This window comes from Balaenoptera borealis, assembly GCF_965194805.1.
Source record: "Balaenoptera borealis genome assembly, chromosome: 5".
In the NCBI taxonomy this organism is placed as follows: Eukaryota; Metazoa; Chordata; class Mammalia; order Artiodactyla; family Balaenopteridae; genus Balaenoptera; species Balaenoptera borealis.
This window is the reverse complement of record NC_138862.1, coordinates 137280500-137306154: the sequence shown is the minus strand read 5'-3', so window position 1 is coordinate 137306154 and position 25655 is coordinate 137280500. Positions and strand designations below refer to the sequence as shown.

Below are 25655 nucleotides of genomic sequence, written 5' to 3'. Positions count from 1 at the left end.
TCCACAATCAGCTCCTTCCCTGCCCTCTCCTTTTTCACAAAGACACCGGCATATTTCAGCTACAACTCGTTTATTAGTAAGAGATTAGACAGAAAAATAGTCACAATCTTGACAGCATAAATACATATCTGTACACTCTTAGGAGATACCGCAATCCTGTTCTCACTGGAGGGTAACTTCAGCAGTGCAGACTCGCAGTAACATAGGACTTTGTGGGGAGGGGTGGATTTCTCAAACTACGCTTACTTTTCATTTGGAGTCTTCAAACTATAAATGGGAAGTCAACGAAATGAAATAAGATCTTATTTCTAAGGCTAATTTTGGGTTAAGCTCAATATAACAAACGTTACAAAAATAAAGGCTATCCAAGACCTTATGACATTTCCCATCAGTATTTCATCTATTCTTTAGCTAGCTTTAATCAATTAATTGTCACAAGGTGAGAAATAATTAAGTCACTAATAAATGGACTATAAAATATTACAAGAGCTATAATATTGCCATAGCAATATGACAATCTTTAAAAGGCAAATTATAAAAATTTGAATTTAATTTTAAGTACTTTATAGCTTAGTTTATCAGGTGGAATGAAAAGGAGAACAAATCAATAAAGCTAGGGGTATAACGCAGCCCAGCTATGTCAATGAGACATTATGTAAGACTAATTTCACAACTTTAAAAATGTAAGCAAGCCAACTGTCTTATCATTTCTACAACAACACAATTATAAAGTTATATGTAGATAAGAGTTACATAGTAAATGTTATCATCTGCCAGCCCAGGGAGAGGAAGGGGCGGGGGAAGTGATACGGTGGGCACTGTATCCACCCAGCACTCCCGCTCTGGGCTCAGCCTGGACAAGCGCCTGGGTACCAACCCTCCCAGTTAACACCTCCCTGGGGCACCACATCCCACTCTCAGGAAGGTCCCGTTAAAAAGGTTACCATGAAGAAATGTCACTGCGTGACCAGTAACACACCTGAGCCGGTAAGTCATCTTAGATGTTGGTCAATGACGTGGGTCTGCAAAATGTCTAACGATTTTATTTGTGGCTTAAGTTTAAAAAGCATTTACAAATATCAGCTACTTCTTTGGGCTTCTTCTCATAAAACTAACTAGGTAGCCTGAGGCACAGCATGCAAGAGCTCTTCAGACTTTTCCGTGTTACCTCTTTTTCCTATCTTTCCATCTTTTCCCCCCAAAGGAATCTCAGCATCAGCTTCTTTGTTTTGTTGCCCAGCTGCCATCCTAGCAGACTGGACGGCTCCCTGAGGACAGGGACCCCTTATGCTCATGCCTGTGGCCCCTCCAGCACCCAGCACAGTGCTCCCCCCACCCACGTTTACAGACCCATTTGCCCCTGGCCGTCCTTCTTTCTGAAGGGTGACCGCCACTCCCTGCAGTTTGCCTGCAGTGTCCAGTGTTCGGTCCTTATTTATCTTACATCACCGTGAACTCTAAGCTGGAAAGAGCAGGGAATAACAAGCACCTGCCACAATGTGTGGTTATTGCACTGGAACTTAGGAAAAAGATCAAATACCACTTTTTCTTAAGGTAATGAACTGATAAGCTGTTTAAAATACTGCACTCTTATTATTGGTGGGAATGCAAATTAGTATAGCTACTAGGGAAAACAGCATGGAAGATCCTCAAAGAATTAAAAACAGAACTACCATATGATCCAGCAATTCCACTTTTCGGAATATATCCGAAGGTAATAAAAACACTAACTCAAAAAGATACATGCACCCCCATATTCACAGCAGCATTATTTACAATAGTCAAGATATGGAAACAACCTAAATGTCTATGGATAGATAAAGAAGTTGTGAGATATACATATATATATTAAAATATGAGGAGATTCTACCATTTGCTACAACACAGATGAACCTTGAAGGTATTATGCTAAGTGAAATGAGTCAGAGAAAGACAAATACTGTATGACCCACTTATATGTGGAAACTAAAACAAAACAAAACAAAAACAAAAAACCAAACTCATAGAAAAAGAGATCAGATTTGTGGTTACCAGAGGTGAAGGGTGCAGACAGTGAGAACTGAAGGAAGGTGGTCAAAAGGTAGACATATCCAGTTATAAGATAAATAAGTCCTAGGAATGTAATATATACCATGATGACTGATACACAGGAAACTTAAGAAAATAAATCCTAAGAGCTCTTATCACAAGAAATTTTTTTTTCCTTTCCTCTCTTCTTCCTTCTTTTTATGAGAAGATGGATGTCAGCTGAACCCACTGTGGTAATCATTTCACAATATGCGTAAATCAAACCATCATGCTGTACGCCTTAAACTTATACATGAGTGTCAATTATTTCTCAATAAAACTGGGGGAAAGAGAGCAAAAGAAAAAAAATGTTGCATGTTTCTGACTTGGACTTCCAGATCTTATGCACCCAAAGATTTGGGTGAACAAGGCCAAGAAGTGAAGAAGATCAAGAGCAAAAATCCTTCCAAACTTTTGTTTTTGGAAATAGTACCCCATGGTCAAGACAATTTGTGAAATAGGGCATACTATGTCCATCACCCTTTGGAAAGCCACTGCCAGCAAACAAAAGGCCCCACGCAGTCCCGCAGTGAAGACATCTGATTAATTTTGCTCAAACCAGTATTTCCCTAAATTATTTCAACATGGAACCCTTTCTCCCATGTGACACTTATTAATATCCTAAGAAACCAAGGTTCCTCAGCAGACACTGTGGGAAACGCTGACCTAAATCAGTTTTTTCTTTCCTGGAAATTGTATAAATCCCTCCGAATTGCAGCTTTCAGGTCAACTTACAGAATAGTAAAAAAAATATATTTCTGTAAGGTTTACAATGCCACTCCTGATTTGTCTTAGACCACAGCAGGCTACCTGAGAAGCAGCCTTGAGTTTTGTGGTCGGAGTTCCTGCTTCTAGTGTGGAGGCGGTGGTGGGTAAGGCCTCTTACCTCTGAGCACCCGGGCGGTACAGGCTGACAGCCTCGCCCATCTGGGAGGGGAGGTCCAGCACCACCCTTAACCCTGACCGCAGGGGAGGACCTGCGGCGCTCACCGGCGTTTTGACAACTTCAGCTACACCGCGAGCTTGAAACGGTACTGTTCACCCACTAACTCATCCCTCAGAGTTATGATAAATCAAAAAGTACAGCGAGAGCAGGAAGCGATTAGGAAAACGCAAGATAGACCTTAAGTGCAAAAATGCAATATTCTAAGTGTCCTGAGGATTCCTCATTAACACTAAGCTGATTACCAATCACAGGCGCCACAGAGCAGCTGCTATAGGGAAGGAAAACATTGCACAATATAGAGTCATGTAGTGGAAGCACCTGCTTCTGATGGTATTTAAAGTGTATTTTAGGAAAAAAAACTAAATTTCTCACCTTTACCAGTTAGAAAACAAAATAAAAATGAGTGACTCAATGGCTGATTGCAGGAAAAGGTTAAAAAAATTCCCTCCTATATATATGTGGAAAATAGCGTATGCTTTAGAAATCAATTCAGATACATTCTTGAAAAGCTGTCCGAATCCTGCTTTCTAACATAGCAACAACAAAACACTAAAGTCTTTCAAATACAGCAAGGTCAGGGGAATAACTTTTCCAGCACAGGTAAAGGAAGCATGAACTAGGAAAGCACACCTCAGCAAGAGCTCCTAAGCATGTCGGGGTACTGTCCTAAGACACCTCTCTCCCCTGGGCTCCATAAAAGTGCAAAGAGCCACTCACCATGTCGTAAGTTGTTACGATCTTCTTCAGAACCTCGGGCACGATTCCCTGCAACTCCATGGTGGGATACTGCTCGCTGAGATTCAGGACCACCAGGGGCGTGTTATCAGGTCCCAGGAAGCGGGGGGACACCGCCAGCATGCACTGCATGAGGTTGGCTACGGAGGAGAGGCCACACAGCTCCTTGAAGGACACCACCGCATTCTGCTCAATGGAAAGAAGAAGGCGCTTTGTAATTCACCAGGGTTTTAATTTCTCGTGGGTGTTATACTCAGTATACTTGGTTATCCTTGGACTGCCTGATACAACAGTTACTAGCAGTGTTATGACAGACATGGTTAATGATTATCTTATCCTGGGAAAAATGGCTACTTTCCAAAGTAAACATAGTTATAGATATTTGTAATACCAATTTATCAAAAGTATGGAAAAGGCAAATAAGTTAAATTCTTTCGAAGGGCAAAGCTGCTTTTCAGATCAAAGTTCACAGCAGTGCTAATGCTGATATGTAATTATGAGCAAACAAAAAAAATGGCTTCTGCATTCAAAAAGGTAAAGATTCAGAAAAAAAAAAAAAATCAGGCTTAAAATAAGCATCAAATATGCCAGCCATCCAAAAAAAAAAAAAAAAAAAAGAGGAATATTTGCAAGACAGAAACTTGAGTCTCTCTCACCTGTTCATACCAGCTGGTTCCAAAGCTAAAGGAACTTGGAGGAGGCTGCGGTTTCCGTGGAGATGTGCCCGGCGGGAGACCTTCCTGCCCGGTACCACGGCCTTCCCTTCCCCTAGTCCCGTCTCCATGATGCTTCTCCTCCTGCTCTCAATGCTCTTTTTCTCTAATCACCAGAGGTGCCATTAAAATCCCCATTAAAGGAAACCCTTCCATACTGTGAAAAGCCACGAGTCGGTGTTCTCTGAGCACTGTGTGCAAGGCATATGTAATACACGTGACCCCATCTGACCCTCTCAACCAGCCACGCTGGGCGCGAGGAGGCCGGCCTCAGCTGTGGCCCGTCTCTGTTGTTTGTCTGAGGTCACACAGCTGGCAGGTGAAGGGGTCAGGATTTTACCTGAAGTCTGCTGAGGATGAGGCCTCTGCTCTTAATCGCTGTGCTGCCAGAACAGGTACATTCCAGTGGAAAACGGAGTCACCCCGGGCACACCTGGGTCCTGACCTGGGCTGAGCACGGCGGCCAGAGGGGAGGCATCTGGGCCCCCCAAGCCCTGTGCCTTCTGCTTTCAAACACCCCAGTCCTTGGAAAGGAGCAGCACGTTGGTTTTACATTTAAACATTTTCTTTTTATTAATATTGCTTTAAATATGGGCATCAAGCTGTGTATCATTTTGTTCAAAATCACTTGGATGTTAACTGCTCATAACAATAAATCCTTACTGAGAGCTCTAAGGGGGGGCCCCCAGTCACACCCTCGCACTCCCCAGTTACTTCTTCTTCACCTGCCGTTGTCCTATTTGTTTATTATCTGCTGCTCACCCCCAACTAAAGTCTGCTGTTTCCTGCCGCATCGCCGGCCCGACCGCCCGTGCGTGGCAGGGGCATCACACAGCGCCGACTGCAATGTGGGTTCGGCACAGACACGCGGCCCTGGAAGGAGGGCGCTCGGCTTCATGCGCACGACAGCTGCCGCAGGGCAGGGACGTGCGGCCTGCTCAGAGCTGAGGTCCACCGACCATGGCACCCTCAGAGATAGGGAGACACCCTCCACATTTACTAGGAGGCAAGAAATAAAACAAAATGTCTCCATTGTGGGAAGGTCTTTTAATTTTACTTGCTGCTGGCATTCTGCTCATAATAGTTATAAAGATTATATATATATATATACACACACGTGTGTGTGTGTGTGTGTATATATATATATATGTATCTTTTTTTTATCGTTTTTAAACACACTGAGCGGTGATCCATCACACACTGGGATGGGCTGGGGCAGGTGCGTGTGTGAGGTGGCCCTCGCAGCCTCGTTCTGCATCACTGGTAGCCCCAGTATCCTGCTAGACACGTGGACAATCCTTAATTACATATCTAACCCTGCCTGATTGCTTTTCGCCACTATGCGGTTCAGAGGTAATTATCATCTCAGACATCTAATAAATACAGGAGTCACGTGTCTTTTACTTACACAGTTAGATAGCTGCGCTCCAGAGTCAAAAGCAGGCTCAATACATAAACCCACGGGCTGCTTACAGGCTCACCATTCCCGCAGCATGACGGCCCCACAAGAAAGGACGGGAACGTGTCCCTCTAGTTTGATGGGCTTGACGTCAGTGTGTTCCAGCTAAGGAATATTCAGAAATACCAGAGATTCCCACGTGCGCTTTTAGAGAAGACGGGGGACTGTTCCCTGGTGGTTAGCAGGGACCAGGACGGGTGTGGACTCAGCAGCAAGGCTGTCTCATTCCCATAGAGTGTGTTCAATACCGGCTGCCGTTTTGGAAATTCACATGATAAAAAAAAAAAAAAAAAAATGAGATCGGTGGTAAACATTCTTACAAGCGATGGGAATTTACAAAGTATTTAAGATCAGGGATACGACTGTTTAAAGAAACCCTCCAATAGACTCATACACCGCGCGCAGGCACACACGAGCCCCCGCGCCGTACCTGCATGTTGTCTCTCAGGTCGGTGGCGTCCCGAATTGGGGGCTGGGCGTTCTTGAAGACCTCGTCCACAGTTTTAATCCACAGTGTTCTCAGGGACGCATACTCCCTGGACTTCTTCCCTTTCCTCACAGAGAGGCCCCTCTTGTGAGGCTTCCCGCCTCCTCTCCGGTTAGTGATGGCCACGTGCACGAACAGAGACGCGTGGGCGAGGACCTCGCCGGTGAGCGACTGCAGCGGCACGTGGCGGTAGCCCGTCTGCAGACACTCGAAGGGAATCGTGTACTGGCCGATGAACTCATCGCCGATGTAGTCGTCGTCCAGGACCACAAAGCGCACCATGGCCAGTTCGGGCAGGTTGATCTGGAACTCAAAGCTTTCGTCGAAGATGGGAGCGTCTCCGTTCTGGTGCACTGTTTTCGTCCTCTGTTCTGCACAGTCAGCGGGGATCCCGTGGATCTCAACGTAGACGTAAGGGTCCACCACGTCGCCTTTAGCACCCGATCCTTTGGGTTTGGGGAAGTTCTGCCCGCTGATGATCTTGATGTGAAGGAGCTGGGGTGAGACTCCTGGGACGGAGTCTTTGGTGTTGGCGCTGAAGAAGGAGACCTCCTCCCTCATGATGGCCGGCCGCAGCACGTAGCCGCAGTTCCCGTTCTGCCTAAACCAGCCGATGTTCAGGTCCATCATCAGTCCCGGGGTCTGAAAGTTCATGGCCACGATCTGACAACCACATTTCCAAAAATCTTGAGGGTTCATGTTGCTGGAGTCAATTCTCATGGGACTGGGGAAAACCCTGGCGAGAAAGCGCTTGTTGTAATTGACAAAGTCTCCTGCATTCTCGTTGGCGTATTTGCTGGCAAGCACTTCGTTGAATGAGCAGACTTCCCAGTACTTCTGAACCTGAAAGGACACCTGGAACTCTTTGAACTGCACCGACTTGCAGATGCTCACCAGCTCGGACAGCTCTTTGCAGAGCTGGAAGCGCTTGGCAGGCACGTGGTTGGGCTGATCTGCGTTCTCCTTGCCCATCCTCTGAGACATCTCTGCCCCTTCATCCTCGTCAGTAACATCGCCCTCTACTCCAGAGCAGTTGGAAGACAGCTTCTTTGCCTTAATGAGTATCTTCCCTTTCAGGACATCTGGGGATGGCAGGTAAGATTCCTCAGCACTGGGTGAGGTTGTGTAGAGCTTGTCTCCTAAAATTTTCTTCATGTGTTGAACCATGACCTTCTGTTGTTTAATAGAACAGTGATTTTCCAAACACAGGATGAGAGGGTACTCTGAAGCAAAGAATGCATACTTGTTAATAATATCAATGACGCTGCGGAAGACGATCTGCGAGGTCATGGTGTGGCCTGTGTAAATCACAGGTTCGTTATCTGGCCCATCCCATACATCCAATTCAACACTCCGGCAACCCATTTTAAGAGCTCGGATGTATCCTGTGATATCAGAGGGACCTCGGAACTGATCCTCTATTAAGTATGTATTATGAGATGAGTTTATAAAGTAATGAGACAAGGGTTGCTTCATGTCCTGACAGACCTTCTTATGCTCTGGATCAAATATATAACAGTCAGATGACACAAGGTAATTAGTGAACCCGTCTATGGAAAGCCAGCCCTTTTCCTGACCCTCTTTGGATGGCTCATATTTGTGAATAATTTCAAGGCTTATTTCCTCATTTATATGTGCCACACCCTGCTCTGCCTCAAGAAACATCATAAGGTCCTTGGTATCAAGGAATTCTTTATTGCTTGAGAACTGAACTAAAAGGAAATAAATTTCAGGTCTAGTACAAAGCTCATGGAAAACCTCAACAAATTCCTCCTTTGTGACTTCAGTACCAGCTTTGTCCTTGGACTTGTGCAATTCTTTGAACTTAAGCTCAATTTTGCTCGTTTTTAAACCAGGATTGAGGTTTCTGATACACTGCACGGCGTTGCACAGCGTTATATGTCCCAGGTTATCTACATCAATTTCACTAAACATTTGTGAAACCCAAGAAGTCCTCATGTTGTCTTGGCTACTTTCTAACATATCAAGTGTATGTTTCCCATAAGAAATTAGGTACCGCAGTCCCGTGACCCAGATGTTTGCAACATCTGCGGAGTTGGCAACCAAATCAAGTGACTCATAATTCTCTCCATAGATGACTGAAAATGCACAGTCTTCAGATATCTGGTCAGAAATGCCATTGCTGCGGAATATGTCTGTATTTTTTCCCGTTCTCACTTCCTTGATGGATTTAATATCAATCTTGGCTTTCTCAGAATCCTTCTTGGATGGTTCCCACCTCAGGCTCTGCATGTCAGCGTCCAGTAAAAAATACCTGTGGTAAATTCTAGAGTTGGAGCGAACCTTTTTGAGTTCCGAACCCTCCACCATGGAATTGATACAATCACTTGCACTGCTAATCTTTTTCTCCGTGGGCATACTGCTGAAGGAGACCGTCTTTTTCCGCTCTCTTTTCTGTTTTGTACCATCCTAGGAGAAAAAAAATCATAGTGTATTAGGATAACACAAATATAGGTTTCTATGTTGAAGACTAGGAATAAAAATTTAATTTCCTTGGGAAAAAATCATACTCTTAGGATTTCCAATTGTATGTTCTATAATGAATGATACTCATTCACTTCTAAAGCTTAGAAGTGGCCTTGGCATTTACAGCCTAATACAGACAGGTAAAAAAAAAAAAATCATTATTGAATTATTGCAACCCATGAGGATCAAGAAACACAATTCCAGTAATACATAATAAAAGCTCGCATAGAGAATTGGCCACACAATTTGCAGGGCCCAGGGGAAAGTGAAAATGCAGGGGAAAATGAACAACCTCATTCAGAAATTAAGAATTTTAAGAAGGCCATGGAAGAGCGTTAAGCCAACTACATGGCCTTCCTGAGTATGGCACCTGTACAGTGCACCGGGAATACACCCATGAAGCAGACCCTGCTGGATATACACCTCCTACACCAGTGTTTCCCGAAAGGTTGTCACTAAACCACTTTCCTCAGAATCCCCTGGGTTACCTGGGTAAAATGCAGATTCCTAGGCTCATGGGATCAGCTCTCCAGGAGGTGGTACCCAGGAATTTACATTTTAGGCGGCACTCTAGGTGATGGGAATGTACAATAAAGTTTAAAACCACTCTCTAACCACTTGGACTCACTAAGCTGTCTGGGCTATTTCTGGAAACAAAGTATGAACCATTAAATTATGTGTTACGTGAGTAGAAACTGAAATTCCAGCGGCAATTCTTGGCTCTTCAGAGCCTCGTATTAGATTAGTCATGGTCCTAAACACTTCAAATAGATATGGTTTTACTTTTGTCATTGTATTAAGTCTGGGTGGGAGGCCCAGATTTCAGCTAGAGGTGCTTCTAAAATTCTGGAGTTGGATTTATTAAAGCCTGCTCCCATGCACCAGGCGAATGTTTAGAACAAGTCACCCAAGTCCTTCCAATGTTAACAGACTAGTAACACTACCAAGTGAAAAACTTCAGGCAACATCTATTTCTACAGCAGTCTGCATCACCAATAATGCACTCCTCAACTTTCCTGCATGATGTAGCAGGTGCTCACCTCAAGGAGCTGATGCCACATCTATGTGTGCATTTAAGTTCTTTCCCTGTATAGATGCCTTTATTATTATTATTATTTTAAATTGCTCAAATGGCCTCACAACATCTTTCGCAATTTTAACCTAAAACTCGACATTGCCTTTCAGGAGGCATATGAAATTTGTGATAAATTTTCAGTAAGTCATTATATTCATAAATAAGAAATAGAGATGGAGGTTGGGATTATATGACTTTCATGCAATAAAGAAAAGAGCATGCAAAATATTGTACAAAGGCATTCTAACTTTCCTGCTCTGAGAGAATCTTTTTTTTTTTTTTTTCTGGCCGTGTCACGCAGCACGTGGGGTCTTAGTTCCCTGACCAGGGATCGAACCCACGCCCCCTACAGTGGAAGCGTGGAGTCTTAACCACTGGACCGCCAGGGAAGTCCCCAAGAGAATCTATTTTGAATAAAACCTCTACATTTAAAAAAGTGATTACGCTATTCTCTGCGTCTGAAATTTAAAACTTTTACTTTTTGACTACCTATACTTCCAAAAGCAATTTGCAGAAGGCAATTAAGCTTAAACTTTAAATCATACAGGTATCATTTTCCTCAAAGTTTCGAAATGAACCAAAGAGGCTTTTGTGATCTGAATGCCAACATGAAACATAAAAGCCACAAGGCAGAGTATTTCTTTATAATTGTATCCTCCAAGCAATAAAGTGCAAAAGACATTAAAGCTGTGGTAATTGTATCTATAAGATACATTGTATTGAATACTACAGCTGTTCCAATCCCTAAAATTTAGATTGTATTCTGTCTATTCAAGCAAGTTGGCATGAAATTAAATTTGTAATCAGCCATGTATAAGGGTATGAAACAGATGCATGAATTTCCTATTTTTCAGAATGAGGGTTGTCTTTACCTTTAAAAATACATATTTACCTTTAATAAAGACAACATACTAATTAAGTGAGGGAATTTTATAATTTTTATAAATTATATCTCAAAGCTGCCACTAGTAAAAGGAATCACAAAGATAAATGGAGGTGCCTATCCATTTATTCACTGAAATATATATACAGCATTTTCTCAACAGTGTAATCTTTTATTCTGTCATTCTCAACATATTGATTAATACTGGACTACCACTTCAGCACATGGAGGTCTGAATGAAAAGGTCTGTCTCTCCTTCCCTGCTAGCAGAAAAAGCTATTAGAAAACATCAAGAGAAGTGTGCTTGCTTGGAGACCAACAGAGCAGGCAGGAGCTGGCCCTCATCACTGGATGGAAGCAACAGGTGGATGTGAAGGCAAGCTGGTCCCCCACAGCCCGGAGGAAAGGAAGAGGAAGGCAGAGGGAGGGAGAAGTGGGCTTCCTCAGCAGGAGACCCAGGCCCCCAACCTGCCTGACTTTGTCCCAGAATCTTTATCCCATCCTACGTATTTCCACCTAGCCTTCACTTTTTAGCCCAGCAGTGATCACGTACTCGCATAAGCTAAGCAGCCCGTCGGCAGCTGAGTTGGAATCTATTTTCTGTGTTGCGTCTTAATGTTAGTTAGTTTAAATTTAAAATTAAAAAGTGATCAAACTATATGTGCTACACATACAGTTTTTTTTTTTTTTGACTAAAGGAAAACTAAATGTGTATAACTTACATGCACTAATCACCTAAAACCAGAAGAAAAAACCGTAAGTTTCTGCTGAGATGGAGATGCCTCCAAATACTTTTAAAATTGTACAGATGATGTTTCAGAACTGGCTCTTAATGTTGTAAGTACTCGTTACCTAAAGCTTCCAAGTGGTGGAAACCACAACATGTAGATAAACTTGGTCCACTGGTGCATTTCTGCTGCGCTATCAGCACTTCTTAATACCAAGAGAAGAAACACAAAAGTTACGTCCAGTCTGGAAGAAAACCAGCTTCCAAAAGAACCCACCTCCATATCAACCCTGAAATTCTGAATTCTAGGTAAAGCATCATAAAATTTTGAACGGGACAGAAGCTTAAAGATTCATTTATATGTTTAACCAACGCTTATTTACAGAATAACATTTTTGTATCAGGAATAATTTTGTGAAAGCAATGACCTAGAAAGAGGCTAAGCGAGGTTTTCTGCATCACAGCAAACTCAGGAAGAATGAAAATGTTTATAGAACTTATATTTAACAATAAAAACGGAAGTAGCCACATTGAACCCAATGGAAAAACATACCTATTTCTAACAAGACTGCCTACTTTATTTAACAGAAGTTTGTCACTATCTTTTGGCCTCTAAAATGACCATCTGGGGTATTTCAGAGGTAGCAGTTCATAAATGGGCGTGAGCAATTTCATAAATTCTCATCCTGAAATGAGGTGACAAATAGGTGGGCCTCACTTCTTTGCCAGCAACAAGGTGCTTGGGTCTGATGCAACTACCGTAGCACCTTCTAGAGAAGAGGAAACCCGTCTGAGGAGTCGGAGTCTGGTCTCAAGGCCCAGGAGTTGATGTCTGCTGGGACAGCATGGCCTGCTGGGTCCTACTGCATTCCTCTTGTATTTCTAAACTGATTTGTTTCCATTTTCTGTTTGACTATTTCTCAATATACACCACGAGAAAATGACGAATCAACCTCCAGATTCAATACGCTGGCAGAAACTGACACGGTGCCCTAACAAAGGGGATGGAGCCTGAAGACAGAGCAGCCCTTTATCCTTCTGGTTTGTTTTGAGTCCAGTTATTTACTCTGATGTATAAGTAACATTAAAGAAGAGTATGAGCTCTTTATGTTTATTGAAGGGAGTCTGGGATGAAAGAGAGTTTGGAAACACTGGTTAAAGAAATTTCTATCCTTGTAAAGCAATTATACTCCAATAAAGATGTTAAAAAACAAAAAAAAATTTCTATCCTTAACAAAACAAAAAACCCCAGAAACAACTTGAGGCCCATTAAACAAGCACAGCAAGGCCTGACCTTTCTCCAGCTCAGTAACAATAGCTCTGAGTTGAAGGAATAAGTCATGTCGGGGTACATCAGGGTTACCTTGCAAGGTTTTTTCATACGTCTTTAAAGCTTTGATGTGCTCTCCAAGATGAGCAAAAAGGAAAAAAGAAAAAAAAAAAAAACGGATCTGGAGCAAAAACAGTCACTCTGAAGGTCACTTTATAAAATCAGATGAACTGAAAAAGAATAAAATAACTTGAAGAAAAGCTAGGTATGGTCAAAAGCTGCTTCCCCCTCACATGGAAGGGCCCTTTACTGCAAGTAACAGAAAGCTGCTTGGCCTGAGTATGCTCTCCTCACGGATCTGCTAATGGCTTGGGAACCTATGGGTGACTGGACGGTCCCAAATGTGGGCAAGTCCAGTTCAGATGACAGCTTAGGATGCAGAAAGCCAAGAGAGAACATCACTCCCACTTGACAAGAAAAAGCCAGACTATCAATAAAATCACAACTTTTCTTATACCCATCAGAGAACTGTGATCACAAGGGAACTGAATTCCAAGGAGTGAAAAACCCCTCCAAGGAGTGAGAAGACACAGACACTGTTTCACAGTTTGTAGAGCACGGGAGGAAGTGTCCACCATGGAAGCACATAAAAGAAATCAGTTAAGGGACTTCCCTGGCGGTCCAGCGGTTAAGACTCCGTGCTCCCAGTGCAGGGGGCCCCGGTTCGATCCCTGGTTGGGGGACTAAGATCCCACATACCACAACTACTGAGCTCGCACACCAAAATGAAGAGCCTGTGTGCCATGACGAAGACCCAATGCAGCCACAATAAATAAATAAATAAATAAATAATAAATAAATAAATAAATAAATTTTAAAAAAGGAAATCAGTTAAAATTGTAAGGAAATCCTAAAGGCCAAGTGTGGGCTACTATATCAGCTTGGAGCAACTGGGTACCCCAGACACAGGGAGAGTTTGTACTCACATGAAAGCCTTCACAGGTTGCTCCTGAGAAAGACTGGGGCCAGAGCAGGAGAGAGCCCCTCTCCAGGACACAGGCATGCAGCAGGTGATGGGGACACCATGAAACTCTGCTACTTCCCCGACCCTCCTCTCAGACGAAGCAAAAGCCTTAAGCCACTGGGGGAATGGCAGCAAGCCCGCTTTCTCCCTGGGCTACTGGGGGATGGGTAGAAGAAAAATCCATCTCCTTCTGCAGCCAAGCAAGAATCTACTGGCCCTTGGACTCAGGAGCCTGTACCAATAAAGCAGAACTCTACTACCACCAGGAGAGGGGCAGAAGCTCACCACAGATACAGGCAGAGTCTGGCTGCCTTGGGGAGCAGGGCAGGAATGCCCAGAAGGTCCCACCCTTGAGGCCCAGGTGCACAGGGCTGCCTAAGACTGAAACGAGACCGGGAGGACTAAGAAATCCCCAGCTCCAGCAGACGCTGGGCACCGCGGAGCAGGCGGTGTACCACGGAGGAGGCATAAGACCGTGGAAAGAGAGCCCTTTCTGACACAGGCCTTTGCAGATGAAAGCAGATGGCAGGGCAGGAACCATGAGTAAACCCTCCAGGACCCCAGTCCCCACCTAGACACATGGTTATGGTGGCCCACAGGTAGAGGAATTTGAAGCCAGCAGTACACTGAAGGTAACAATGGCAACTCAAAACATAAACCCAGATCAATTATTGACTAGACTGACTCAACTTCCCCAAACATTAATGACCTAGAAGAAGAAGAGGCATGTTCATTTCTGAGCATAAATATTATTTACCTCAGTCTCTATTAAGCGTGATGTTTAGCACTCAATAAAAATTACAGCGTGTGCGCACGCACACACACACACACACACACACACACACGCACACAAAATGTAAGGAAAAAACCCACTGTCAAGAGACAAAGCAATCAACAGAGCCAGACTCAGAGGTGACCTCGACCTATCACACAGGAACTTTAAAACAACTATTATTAATATACAAAATAATCTGGGGGTGGGGAGTAGACAATATTCATGATCAAATGGGCTATTTCAGCAGAAAGATGGAAATTATAAAAAAAGAGTCCAATGGAAATGCTATTTAAAAACCCCAACTATCAGAAGTGGTGAATTCCTTTGACAGGCTTATAAGCAGACTGAACATAGCCAAGGAAAGATTCAGTGAACTTGAAGAGATGTCAATAAAAATTATCCAAACTAAAACACAGAAAGATTTAAAAAGTGAAAAAACATAAAACAGTGCATCCCAGAGCGGCTGTAGAACATATGTGAAAATTGAGTCCCAGCAGGATAAGAAAGAGAATACGGCAGAAGAAGAAATAATGTCCTAGAATTTTCCAAAGTTAGATCCAAGAAACTCAAGCACAATCACACACACACACACTCCTATACCTACATTATCATAGTCAAATTGCTTAAAAAGTAAATACAAAGAGAAAAGCTTTAAGGTAGCCAGAGTAAAAAAGAAAGTGAGAATACAGAGGAATGTAGGTAAGAACTACAGTTCAGATGGATTACAGGTGATCTACTTACATCTAACCACAGGTTGTCTACTTGACCCAGCTTAATAGTTTAATGGGAAAAGTGATTCTCTTTTAAAGGACTGTATTACCTAAATTTCCCTCTGCTTCCCCAGACGAAGGTGTCCCTAACGTAGATGTAGGTCTTTAAGGGGTCACAGGTGAGTTTCAGAGTCTCCATAAAACTGTGATTGGATTCTGAAAGTAATTTGTAAACCCATTCTAAGAAGTTTAGAATCTTGGCTTTATTAACATAAATTTTAGAAGGCAAAGAAAAAGGTTTATCATTTCCTAAGAATGTCAGCCTTAAGTGTTAAAGGCAAAGGATAAATGTTTTACAGGGTTGTAAAGGAAATTTTAGGCTATCCAAAAGAGAAATGAAAAACTGAGAGAGGGGAAAGAGAAAACAACATCATTTATGGATATATAATGGAATTTTGCTAATAAAAACAGCAAAATCAATCAATCACAGGAAAAGCTCTTATTTATAACTGTGAAATGGTTTTCTTTATTCCAAAGTAGAACAAAATAATCCAGCAGTTCATAAACTTTCTAGTTTAAGAATCACCCATGGAAATGCTATGGGCCACAAGATGTAAGCTAGTATTGCATGTTCTCTATGCCTCAGTTTTCCCACCTATAAAATAGAGATCAAAAAAATACCCACACCCCCCATATGTTATTTATAGTCCCTGCTTCATAGGGTTGTTATAATGATAAGAATGAGTTCATATTGGGAAAGTGCTCTAAATGCTGCCTGAAGTTTTATACACCCTACATTAGACACTTTTCAGTAAATACATTTCAGACTGAAATGATTTCTTCATGAAAGAAGAATAAAAAGAAACACTGTCATAAATGTGTAGATGCAATACTCTGATCACTTAGGATTTGTGGAAAGTTAGCCCCATCCCAGAAGAAACAGAATGAACATCACTCTCTTTGGGTCTTTTTTAACTGGGGCCACTACTTAATGCTACCACAGAACTTTTGAGCATGACCAAACGTATGTGGTGCCCAAGATACCTTGAGAACCTGTCAAAAATAGCCAGATGCCCTCTCAAAATAAAGCTTCAGAAGGCTGCATCCCCATGTCGAGAAAGAACAAAGAAGTAAACCATTTCTTAAAGTCATTTGTTAATTTTAAATCCCATCAATTTAGTGACAATTACAATTTAACTCATGTATAAGTATTCACATATAAAAAATTTTGAGGCAATGATCCCCATAATAGTTTTCTCTAAAAAATAACCAAATGACTACCCAGGGTACTCTCTGATCAGAATTATTCAGATGATTCCTTCTACTTCATGCTCCCATATTATTTCCTACAGTGTTCAAAACAATTGCATGTAAAGAAAACAAATTTCCAGTTCCTGTAAAATGAAGTTTTCAAGGTCAGGTTAAAGCTTCCAAGTCACTCGATGTATTGGGTTACACCTGTCTTTAAAACACTGGGGTCTTTAATTATAAAATCAGAGGACCATAATAGAATATAATACTTTCATAACCACACTCTTTTGGTGATACACTTTCACTACTACTGAGATATTTATTCAAAGTAAATTTACAAAACCATCATCTACATCTGTGTCCAATGTAAACTGCAATAAAATTCATTGGTTTTCTCCAGTAATAAAAAACTTAAGGGTGAGCACTGAGGCCCTACAAACTACACCAGCGCTACTTTACATTCCAGTGAAAATACTGATGCTAATGAATTTTATTTTATAATCCATAATAATGGTACTTAAGTGGTCCACTTTGGGGTGAAAACTGTATTTCTCAACTGTGTATATGGTAATTCCTTATTTAGCACATTCTAAAGCCTTTCGACTTCCCATACTGCAGAGCTGTTTTGAGATACGGTTACATAACCTAATTGTTAATAACTGGTAAATCATACCTAATTTTAAAAGGTATGCAAGTCAAATTACATAATGTGAATTCTTAGCTACAAATACAATCAATTCTAAGAGTACCTTCTCAATCACAATTTTCCCCCTAAATTGTACTGGTTCTTCACTACTTCAGAGTAGCTTAGGAGGAAGAATTTATTTTCCTCATTTTTTAATCCTTAAATCTGTCACTGCATTGAGAGGAAAATGATGGTAGTTCAGGGATAGTCAAGAGTCAAAAGAAAAGCTTCCATAGAGATCCATACGCAGGCAAAGCTACTGCCGTGGGCTATATCCACCATAAAAAAGAAACAACAGTAGATCTTTCAGTCAGGAATTTTAATATTTCCACAGTTATTTTTAAATTAAAATTTTAAAGGAAAATTGCTTCACCAACAGTATTTTCTATCATCCTCTTGTTTATTATTTTCTTTCTATCTTGTCTGGTAGGGAGAAAAAAAAACCTTCCAAGGGCCTTTTTTTAACCCAATGGTTTATTTGCATATGAAATTAGTGGGAGGTGGGCAAGTATCAGAAAAAAAGAGAAAAAATTCATAAGAAAGGAAAACTCAGCTTTCTACAAAATATTCTTTTAAGTCCCAAGCCATTCATGTGCCTGCACTAGTCCAGCCCTCAATGTTGTCTCTTCTCCAAACTTGTACAGTATTTATAGTCTCTACCCTATAATTTAACACTTAATTATAGTCTTATTCAGATCTCCAATTGTTTTATGTGGGTTAGCCTTATCTCCAGTGGAAAGTAAAAGTTTTGAAGGAATGGAAGGAAGAATGAAAGGAAGAATATCTTATATTCTATATTCTATATATATATAGAATATATAGAATATATATATATATATATAGAATATATATATATTATATATTATATTATATTTTATATCTATATATATATATAGAATATCTATATATATATATATAGATATAAATATCTATATATATAAATATCTATATATATATATATCTATATATATATATAGATATTTTATATCTATATATATATTATATAGAATATCTATATATATATATATATAGAATATCTATATATATAATATATATATATTATATATTATATTATATTTTATATCTATATATATATAGAATATATATATATATAGAATATATATTCTATATGGCTGGCTGGACCAATTCTATATCCTATATATATATAGAATATATAGAATATATATTCTATATGGCTGGCTGGACCAATTCAAGCAGTCAGAACAGTAACTCCTTCTGATGAATCAGTATCTCAGTGATAAAGGGGTATTCCCAACAAGAGGATGTGACACTGTAAATATGTATGCACCCAACACTGGAGCACCTAAATATATAAAGTAAGTATTAACAGGCCCAAAAGAGAGAAATATACAGCAACAGAATAATAGTAAGGGACTTTAACACTCCACGTTCACCAATGGTTAGGTCATCCAGACAGAAAATCAATAAAGAAACACTGGTCTTAAATGACATGTTAGACCAGATGGACTTAACAGATATGTACAAAACATTCCATCCAAAAGCAACAGAATATACATTCTTCTCAACTACACGTGGAACATTCTCCAGGACAGATCACATGCTAGGCCACAAAACAATCCTTGATAAATTTAAGAGTGAATCATATCAAGTATCTTTTCCAATCACAATGGTATGAAACTAAAAATCAATTACAGGAAGAAAACTGGAAATTTACAAATATGCAGAGATTAAACAATATACCACTGAACAATTAATGGGTCAAAGATGAAAAAAATACCTGAGGCAAATGAAAATGGAAACACAAAATACCAAAATTTATGGGATGCAGCAAAAGCAGTTTTAAAAGGGAACTTCATAACAATAAATGGCTACATTAAGAAACAAGAGGACTTCCCTGGTGGCACAATGGTTAAGAATCCGCCTGCCAATGCAGAGGACACGGGTTTGAGCCCTGGTCTGGGAAGATCCCACATGCCGCAGAGCAACTAAGCCCGTGTGCCACAACTACTGAGCCTGTGCTCTAGAGTGCATGTGCCACAACTACTGAAGTCCACATGCTTAGAGCCCGTGCTCTGCAACAAGAGACGCTACCGCAATGAGAAGCCCGTGCACTGCAACAAACAGTAGCCCCTGCTCTCCACAACTAGAGAAAGCCCGCATACAGCAATAAAGACCCAGCACAGCCAATAAATAAATAAATTTATAAAAAAAGAAAAGAAACAAGAAAGATTAAAAATAAACAACCTAACTTTACAGCTCAAGGAACTAGAAGAAGAAGAGCAAACTAAGCCCAAAGTTGGTAGAAAGAAAGAAATAACAAAGATCAGAGTGGAAATAAATGAAGTAGAGACTAAAAAACAATAGAGAAGATCAATGAAACGAAGGGCTGTTCTTTTCTTTTTTTTAAAAAAAGATAAACAGACAAACCTTTAGCTAGACTCACCAAGAAAAAAAGAGAGGAAGAGAGAACTCAAATAAATAAAATCAGAAATGAAAGAGGAAATGTTACATCTGATACCACAGAAATACAAAGGATGAATTTGAGGAGGTAGTTGGGACCACAGTGGTGACAACAGAGATGGAGAGAGGTAGATGGCTTCAAGATAATATAAATGATAGAACTGACAACATTTGCTGATGGATTGACACAGCACATGACAGAAATGGAGGAATCTAAGATTACTGCCAAGTTTCTGGCTTGATTAAATGGCACATAATGGTGCCATTTATTTAGATGGGGAAGATTAAGGAATCGTTTTTTTGGGGGGTAAAATTAGTAGTTTTATTTTGAGTATGATAAGTTTGAGATGCCTCTAGATATCTAAGTGGAGATGTCACGTAGGTGGTTAAATATGTGAATGTGGAAATCTGGAGAGAGGTCAAGCCTACAGATGTAAATTTGGAAGCCATAGCACCTTGGTGGCCACATGAGATTACCTAGTGAAGGAGGAGAGACAGAAAAGATGGCCTAGCATTTAATCTGGTGCATCCCAATATTTTAGGTTGGGTAGAGAAAGAGGGACTAGCAAAAGAGGCAAGAAAGCAGAAACCAGAAATGTAATAGTGACTCCAGAATACTGTGGTATTGCAGCAGCCATGAAATAAAGTGTTTAAATAGGAATAGTCAGTGATGCTTCTGAGAGGTAAGGTCAGGAAAGTAAAGCATGCTTAATATTAGCATAGCCTCGCCTGCTTTCTTATGGTTGCCATTTGCACGATATATCTTCTCCCACCTTGCTGTTTTCAACATATTTGTATTGAATCTTCGAATCAAAAGTGTAGACAGCATATAGTCGGATCTTTTTTAAAAAAAAAAAAATCCAGTCTGACAATCTCGGCCTTTGATTAGATTATTTAATCCATTCGCATTTAATGTTATCATTGATACAGTTGGATTGGCATCTGCCACGTTACTTTTTCTTTTCTATATGTCCCATGTCTTTTCATTTCTTTATTCCCTTTTTAATGCATTCTTTGATGTAAGTTAGTGATATATGTTTGAGATTTGGCAGAGTTCTTTGGTGACCCTGGCAAGAGCAGTTTCAGGGTAGTAGCAAAGGCCAGAAGGCCTCCTGGGATGAGCTGGAGACAAAGATTAATGAGATATGGAGACAGTGACTGCAGTTAACTCTGTGAAGGAGGAGCCAGGGAAAGGAATTGGTAGTTAGAGTGTGTGTGTTTCTTTTTTCATTCAGATTGGAGACATTAGAGCAGGTTCCATGATGAAGGGATTTGTCCCGTGAAGAAGGGAAACTAATGATGCAGGAGAAGGGAACAGAACTCTGAAGAAGCAAAGTCCTTGGAAAAGCAAGAGGAGATGGGACCCCAAGGGGTGACTGTGAGCTGGATCCTGATGGAAATGTAAAGGCAGGGAAGTTTAATCAGAAGGAACAGCATGTGCGAAGACATGTGATGAGAAAGAGCCTGCAATGTCCGAAGAAGTTCACGGGGCCTGGGGACAGGATAAGGGGAGGCGGGCAAGAGGAGGCTTGGCATGAGGCCTGCAGGCAACACTGCAGAGGTACGCCGCAGCCCTGAGGGAGAGGACTCGGCACCTCCTCTGGGTGCAGCACGTGCTCCTGAGCCACAGACGGAGAAATACCAATGTGTACAAAGCTCATAATCAAGTGCACTTTTCCTGTGTGTGCAAATACAACTCACAACATGTGTTAAAAGGTCAACAAATAAAAAAGGCCTCATTTGTTTTATAACTTGAGAATCAACAGCCCATTCATGTAGGTATTTCTGCCTTCACAGCCTAAAACTGAGCTAAAGGATAATAACACTTAAATATTTATTAACCTCCCTGAATAAATGAATGAACTCAAAGATTACCACTTAAAGGCTCACCATTTCAAACACCAGATAGAAACCTGTATCCTTTTAAAAGAACTCTTTAAACAGTTACGATTATCCCAAAATGTTACAGTATACATTGTCATAATCCAAATTATTTCCTTCCAGTTTTATTGAGATTTAATTGACATCCAGCACTGTAAAAGTTTAAGGTATACAACATAATGATTTCACTTATATACATCATGAAATGATTACCACAGTAAGTTTTTGAAAATTGTTTTATTATTGAAATTTTTTATTTATTGAAAAAATTTTAAGTTATAGTCAATTTCCAACCCACCACTTTTCTACACAGAGGTGTTATATGCAAATACCAGATTTTCTAACACAAACACCTGCTGAAGTGCCACAAATATGCCCTCCATTTTTTTAAAATTAAAAGCTACACTTTGGTTAAGAAATCAATAAAAATGCCAATGCCTACATGGCAGGAATCCATTAAGACTCAAGTGATTAAGCGAGAGCGTTTGGAAAACAGAGCAATGCCAGTTTGAATGGCAGAAGGTCCAGTCCTGCCATTCTCCTGAATCAGCGTATATATACCCTTTTAAAACCACGAGTCCCTTCCAAATTAATTAGTTCATCAAACTGAAATGAAAAGCAGTGTTAAAACCCAGCAAAATCTCATCATTAATGCATTTTTAAATGGCCTACGCCGCCAGTGACTAAAGCAATTTAACTGCTTCAGTGAAATTTTGTGTCACCATTTCTAGCCCTCATTGCTGTAAGCCCCAACCACTGAGAGACGTGACAGGATACCAAGTGCACAATTAATTCACGCAGCAGGTACAAAACTCATCCTAAATACAGCTTCCTGAACCTGATTCATGTTTTAAATAATACAACACAGAACACACTATTAACAGGGGTCTCTGTATCAAGTTGTATCGATTACAAAACCAAGAAGCTAGAGCCATCCTACAAAGTACATGCTGCAGACTTTAGTTTTGAGATTTGGAACTAGAAGCGTTTTTTATTAATATGCTTCAGGATACTGGTGTGAGAGTGAAATACAGGCATTTATCAGGCATGACTACATTTTACATGAAGTTAAGATAATACAAGCTAAAAACGCCACATTTAATTATACTGTATTTTATTTCATTAAAGTTATCCAGGAGTAATAACAAGGACTAATTCTAGGTCTACTTGCAAACAAATCCCCAAAAGCCCTTGCTAAGCAAGATGTGGTCCTTATTCCAAGAATCTGGCTGCGACACCAACTGCCACTTCTAAACAGTGCTTTGATTTCTGAGTTTCGAAGGTGACCCTTCCATTTTGCAACCCTGCACCGAGTCCCTAAGGCCCCGGCTCTTACGGAGAAGGCTCTGGAGAGAAGGCGCTGGGAAGCGAAGCAGTGCCCGACGGATCCCACGGGGGGGGGGGCAGCACCCACAGACCACGGGGATGCTTGGAACCACCAGCAACCGCTGGACTCTATTTCCCCGCGGGGCAGTGACATCAAACGGGGGCACTTCTGCGTGATAATGGGAATTATTAATAAATATGTCACCACAACAGGGGCTGTCCTGGGCAAAGTGAAACAGGTGTTCACCCTCCTTGAAAGCGACCTTATTAAAAAAGTGTGACATCCTTGCTAAGTGCCAGGCACTGGAGATTCAGGTGTAACCAAAGTCCAATCTCAGCTTCAGGGATGGTCCCATCCTGACTGGCAGGAAGGCAGGCAGGCAGGCGGGCCAGTTGGGTCTGTCTGGACATGTCTCTGTCCAGTCTGAGAGCCCATGCTACCAGGCTGGGAACCCAGCTCTACCTGTGGTGAGGTCGGGCTTAGTCTTGCTGCCTTGAATCAGTGGAAGGGTAGCCATGTGCACCTTTGGGCGTGGCGGCCTAATCCTCATGGCTGCTGCTTATTTATTTCCCAAGGCTTCTACAGTTCTCCCCACCCTCCGCCCCTTTGTGGGGATGGACCCTTAGCCCCGTCCCCAGCTTGCCTGGCTGGCCCTTAAGTCCTTGCCCAGCTCCCTGCTGGGGCGCCCCTTGATCTGGGGGCACAATCAGACCAGCTGTTATTAGCCATGCAGAGCCCTGCTCTCCCATGACTGTCACTGGCCCAGGCCTTCCTGCAAACCTCACGGCAGGCCCCGTGCAGCCCCCAAAAGGGGAAGCGAGACACAAATGGGAATTACGATCTGCTGGATGTGATGAACGGAGGGGTGGGGGTGGGGGAGCGCTGTGGAGAGCGGGCAACGGCAGGGCGTATGGGAGGTGGACGGAGCAGGGGTTCTCGGAGCTGGTGCAAGGCAGGGGGAGGGAGCTGATGCCTGTGCCATTCCAACCAACCATCTCAACAGACCACAGATCAGCTCTTCTAGGGATCGCATCTCCCCCCCTCCCGCCCCCCAACAAATGGATGTGCATTGTGGCTCTCACTTTAAATCAAAACATGATGTATTAGACACATATGACATCATCACTGTGATACGTGTCACCATCAACAATCTAGGACTCTCTACCCTGCGGTCACCTCAAAACCCAACTCTCCAGGTTCAGAAATGTAAAGTTGCTGAGTTAGTCTGTGGCTCATGGCACGTGAGAAATGCATCTAAAACTTAGATTTGCTAAAAGTTTATCTTTTAATCTGATTTGATGCATCTCCCCTCTTCCCCCAAACCAAACAGGATGTAAAATTCACTTGGGTTTACTGGAAATTATAATAGCAACACAGAAATCACATTCTGTTCTCTGGAAAGAGCTGGAGTTTTAGCTGAACCACGTTTATTCCAATTATAAATTTGTTTTTCAAGTAATTTAGTTGAATGCTTTTAAAAGCGTTACTGTAGGGATGTTTTTAATTTAATAAGACTAAAACTTGAGACCAAGGGCTTTTCAAAATAAGACAGGATTAGGAATGTGGGAAAATCAACCCTCTACACGGCCTGGACCAGTCCGCCTGAGCAGTCCTCGCTCTTGTAGCCCAGCACTCCTGGACAGCGGCAGAAGTGTCCTTGAGTTAGGTAATGCAGTGGGTGTTTTATGAATTGATGTTCTTTACGAATTAATTGAGAAGGGAGAAAATTTCAAAAAGAAAGAAGAGTGAAGTAAGGCTGGCAACTAGAATAACCTGCAACCAGTGGTCAGAGAGACCGTCAGGATCTAAGTCAGTCTCATCTGTCACACACCTGAGCTTTGGGGCCACACGGCAACTACTGCCCACTCGAACTGCAGCCGTCCACAGGGGAAGGGAGGTGGGCTGACCTTTGCTGAGCTGCTATGATGCACGGTACTTTATAAACATGATCTCTTTGAGGCCTCCACTCTGTGAGGCAGGACCTATCATCCCACCATTTCAGAGGCGCAACAGTTCTCCCAGGCAGATGGCAAGCTTCCTATCCCAACCCCGCTCTGCCCTGTGTGGCAGAGAGCTGGTCCTCGTGGCAGGTCTCCTCAGCCCCCGAGTCAGCTGGGTACCTGCTGGGTGACACCCATGAGGCTCTGGCGGGGCCTGAGGCCGGGCAAGAGGGGCGAAGCTGGCTGGTTCTCCCTCCACCTCCCTGCAGGGGAGAGGCCAGCAGAGGCCATGTGCACTCTGTGTCCCCAGGGCCTCCGGGCTCAGCACCGAGCTGCTCCCGTCCCTCCACCTGCAGCTTGGGATGGTTTTCTGCACTTACTCACCTCTGGGTGGCCTTGTTTCCCCCTTTGGCCTCGTGGTTCTTCCAGCAGCTGTAACAACTCCCTAGATTAAATACTCAAGGAAAGTCCTGTTTTTCTGTCTTGACCCTGAGGGATTAAGTGCTTGAAGCCACTGCTGCTCAGGACCTGGCTGTGCACAGCTTCTAGGCCCCGAGGCTGCGTGGCCTGTCCCTCCCTCTCCCGGGGCCGACCTGCTCCGCCAGCCACCGCTGAGTCCTCCCACACCCCAGGGGACCGGCTGTGACCTTGGGAAGGTCCTCCTGAAACCTCAGCCAGCCACTACTTTTATCAAATGAGGAAAGTAATTACTTGCCCTCAATTGCTTGACACGGCTTGGCAAGGCACGAAGGAGAAAATAAATATGAAAGC

At 42.1% G+C, this 25655-nt stretch overlaps 1 protein-coding gene across 1 annotated transcript in view; it reads right to left on the bottom strand.

Annotated features, from left to right (window-relative positions):
* The window catches only part of PLCL2 (phospholipase C like 2), a 192942-nt gene that overhangs the window by 73827 nt on the left and 93460 nt on the right, over positions 1-25655 (bottom strand). The window contains exons 3-4 of the mRNA XM_082392639.1: positions 6351-8837; positions 3731-3934 (exon numbers count right to left, since the gene is read on the bottom strand). Coding sequence (XP_082248765.1) covers positions 3731-3934; positions 6351-8837 — 2691 coding nt within the window. The remainder of the gene's footprint in view (positions 1-3730; positions 3935-6350; positions 8838-25655) is intronic.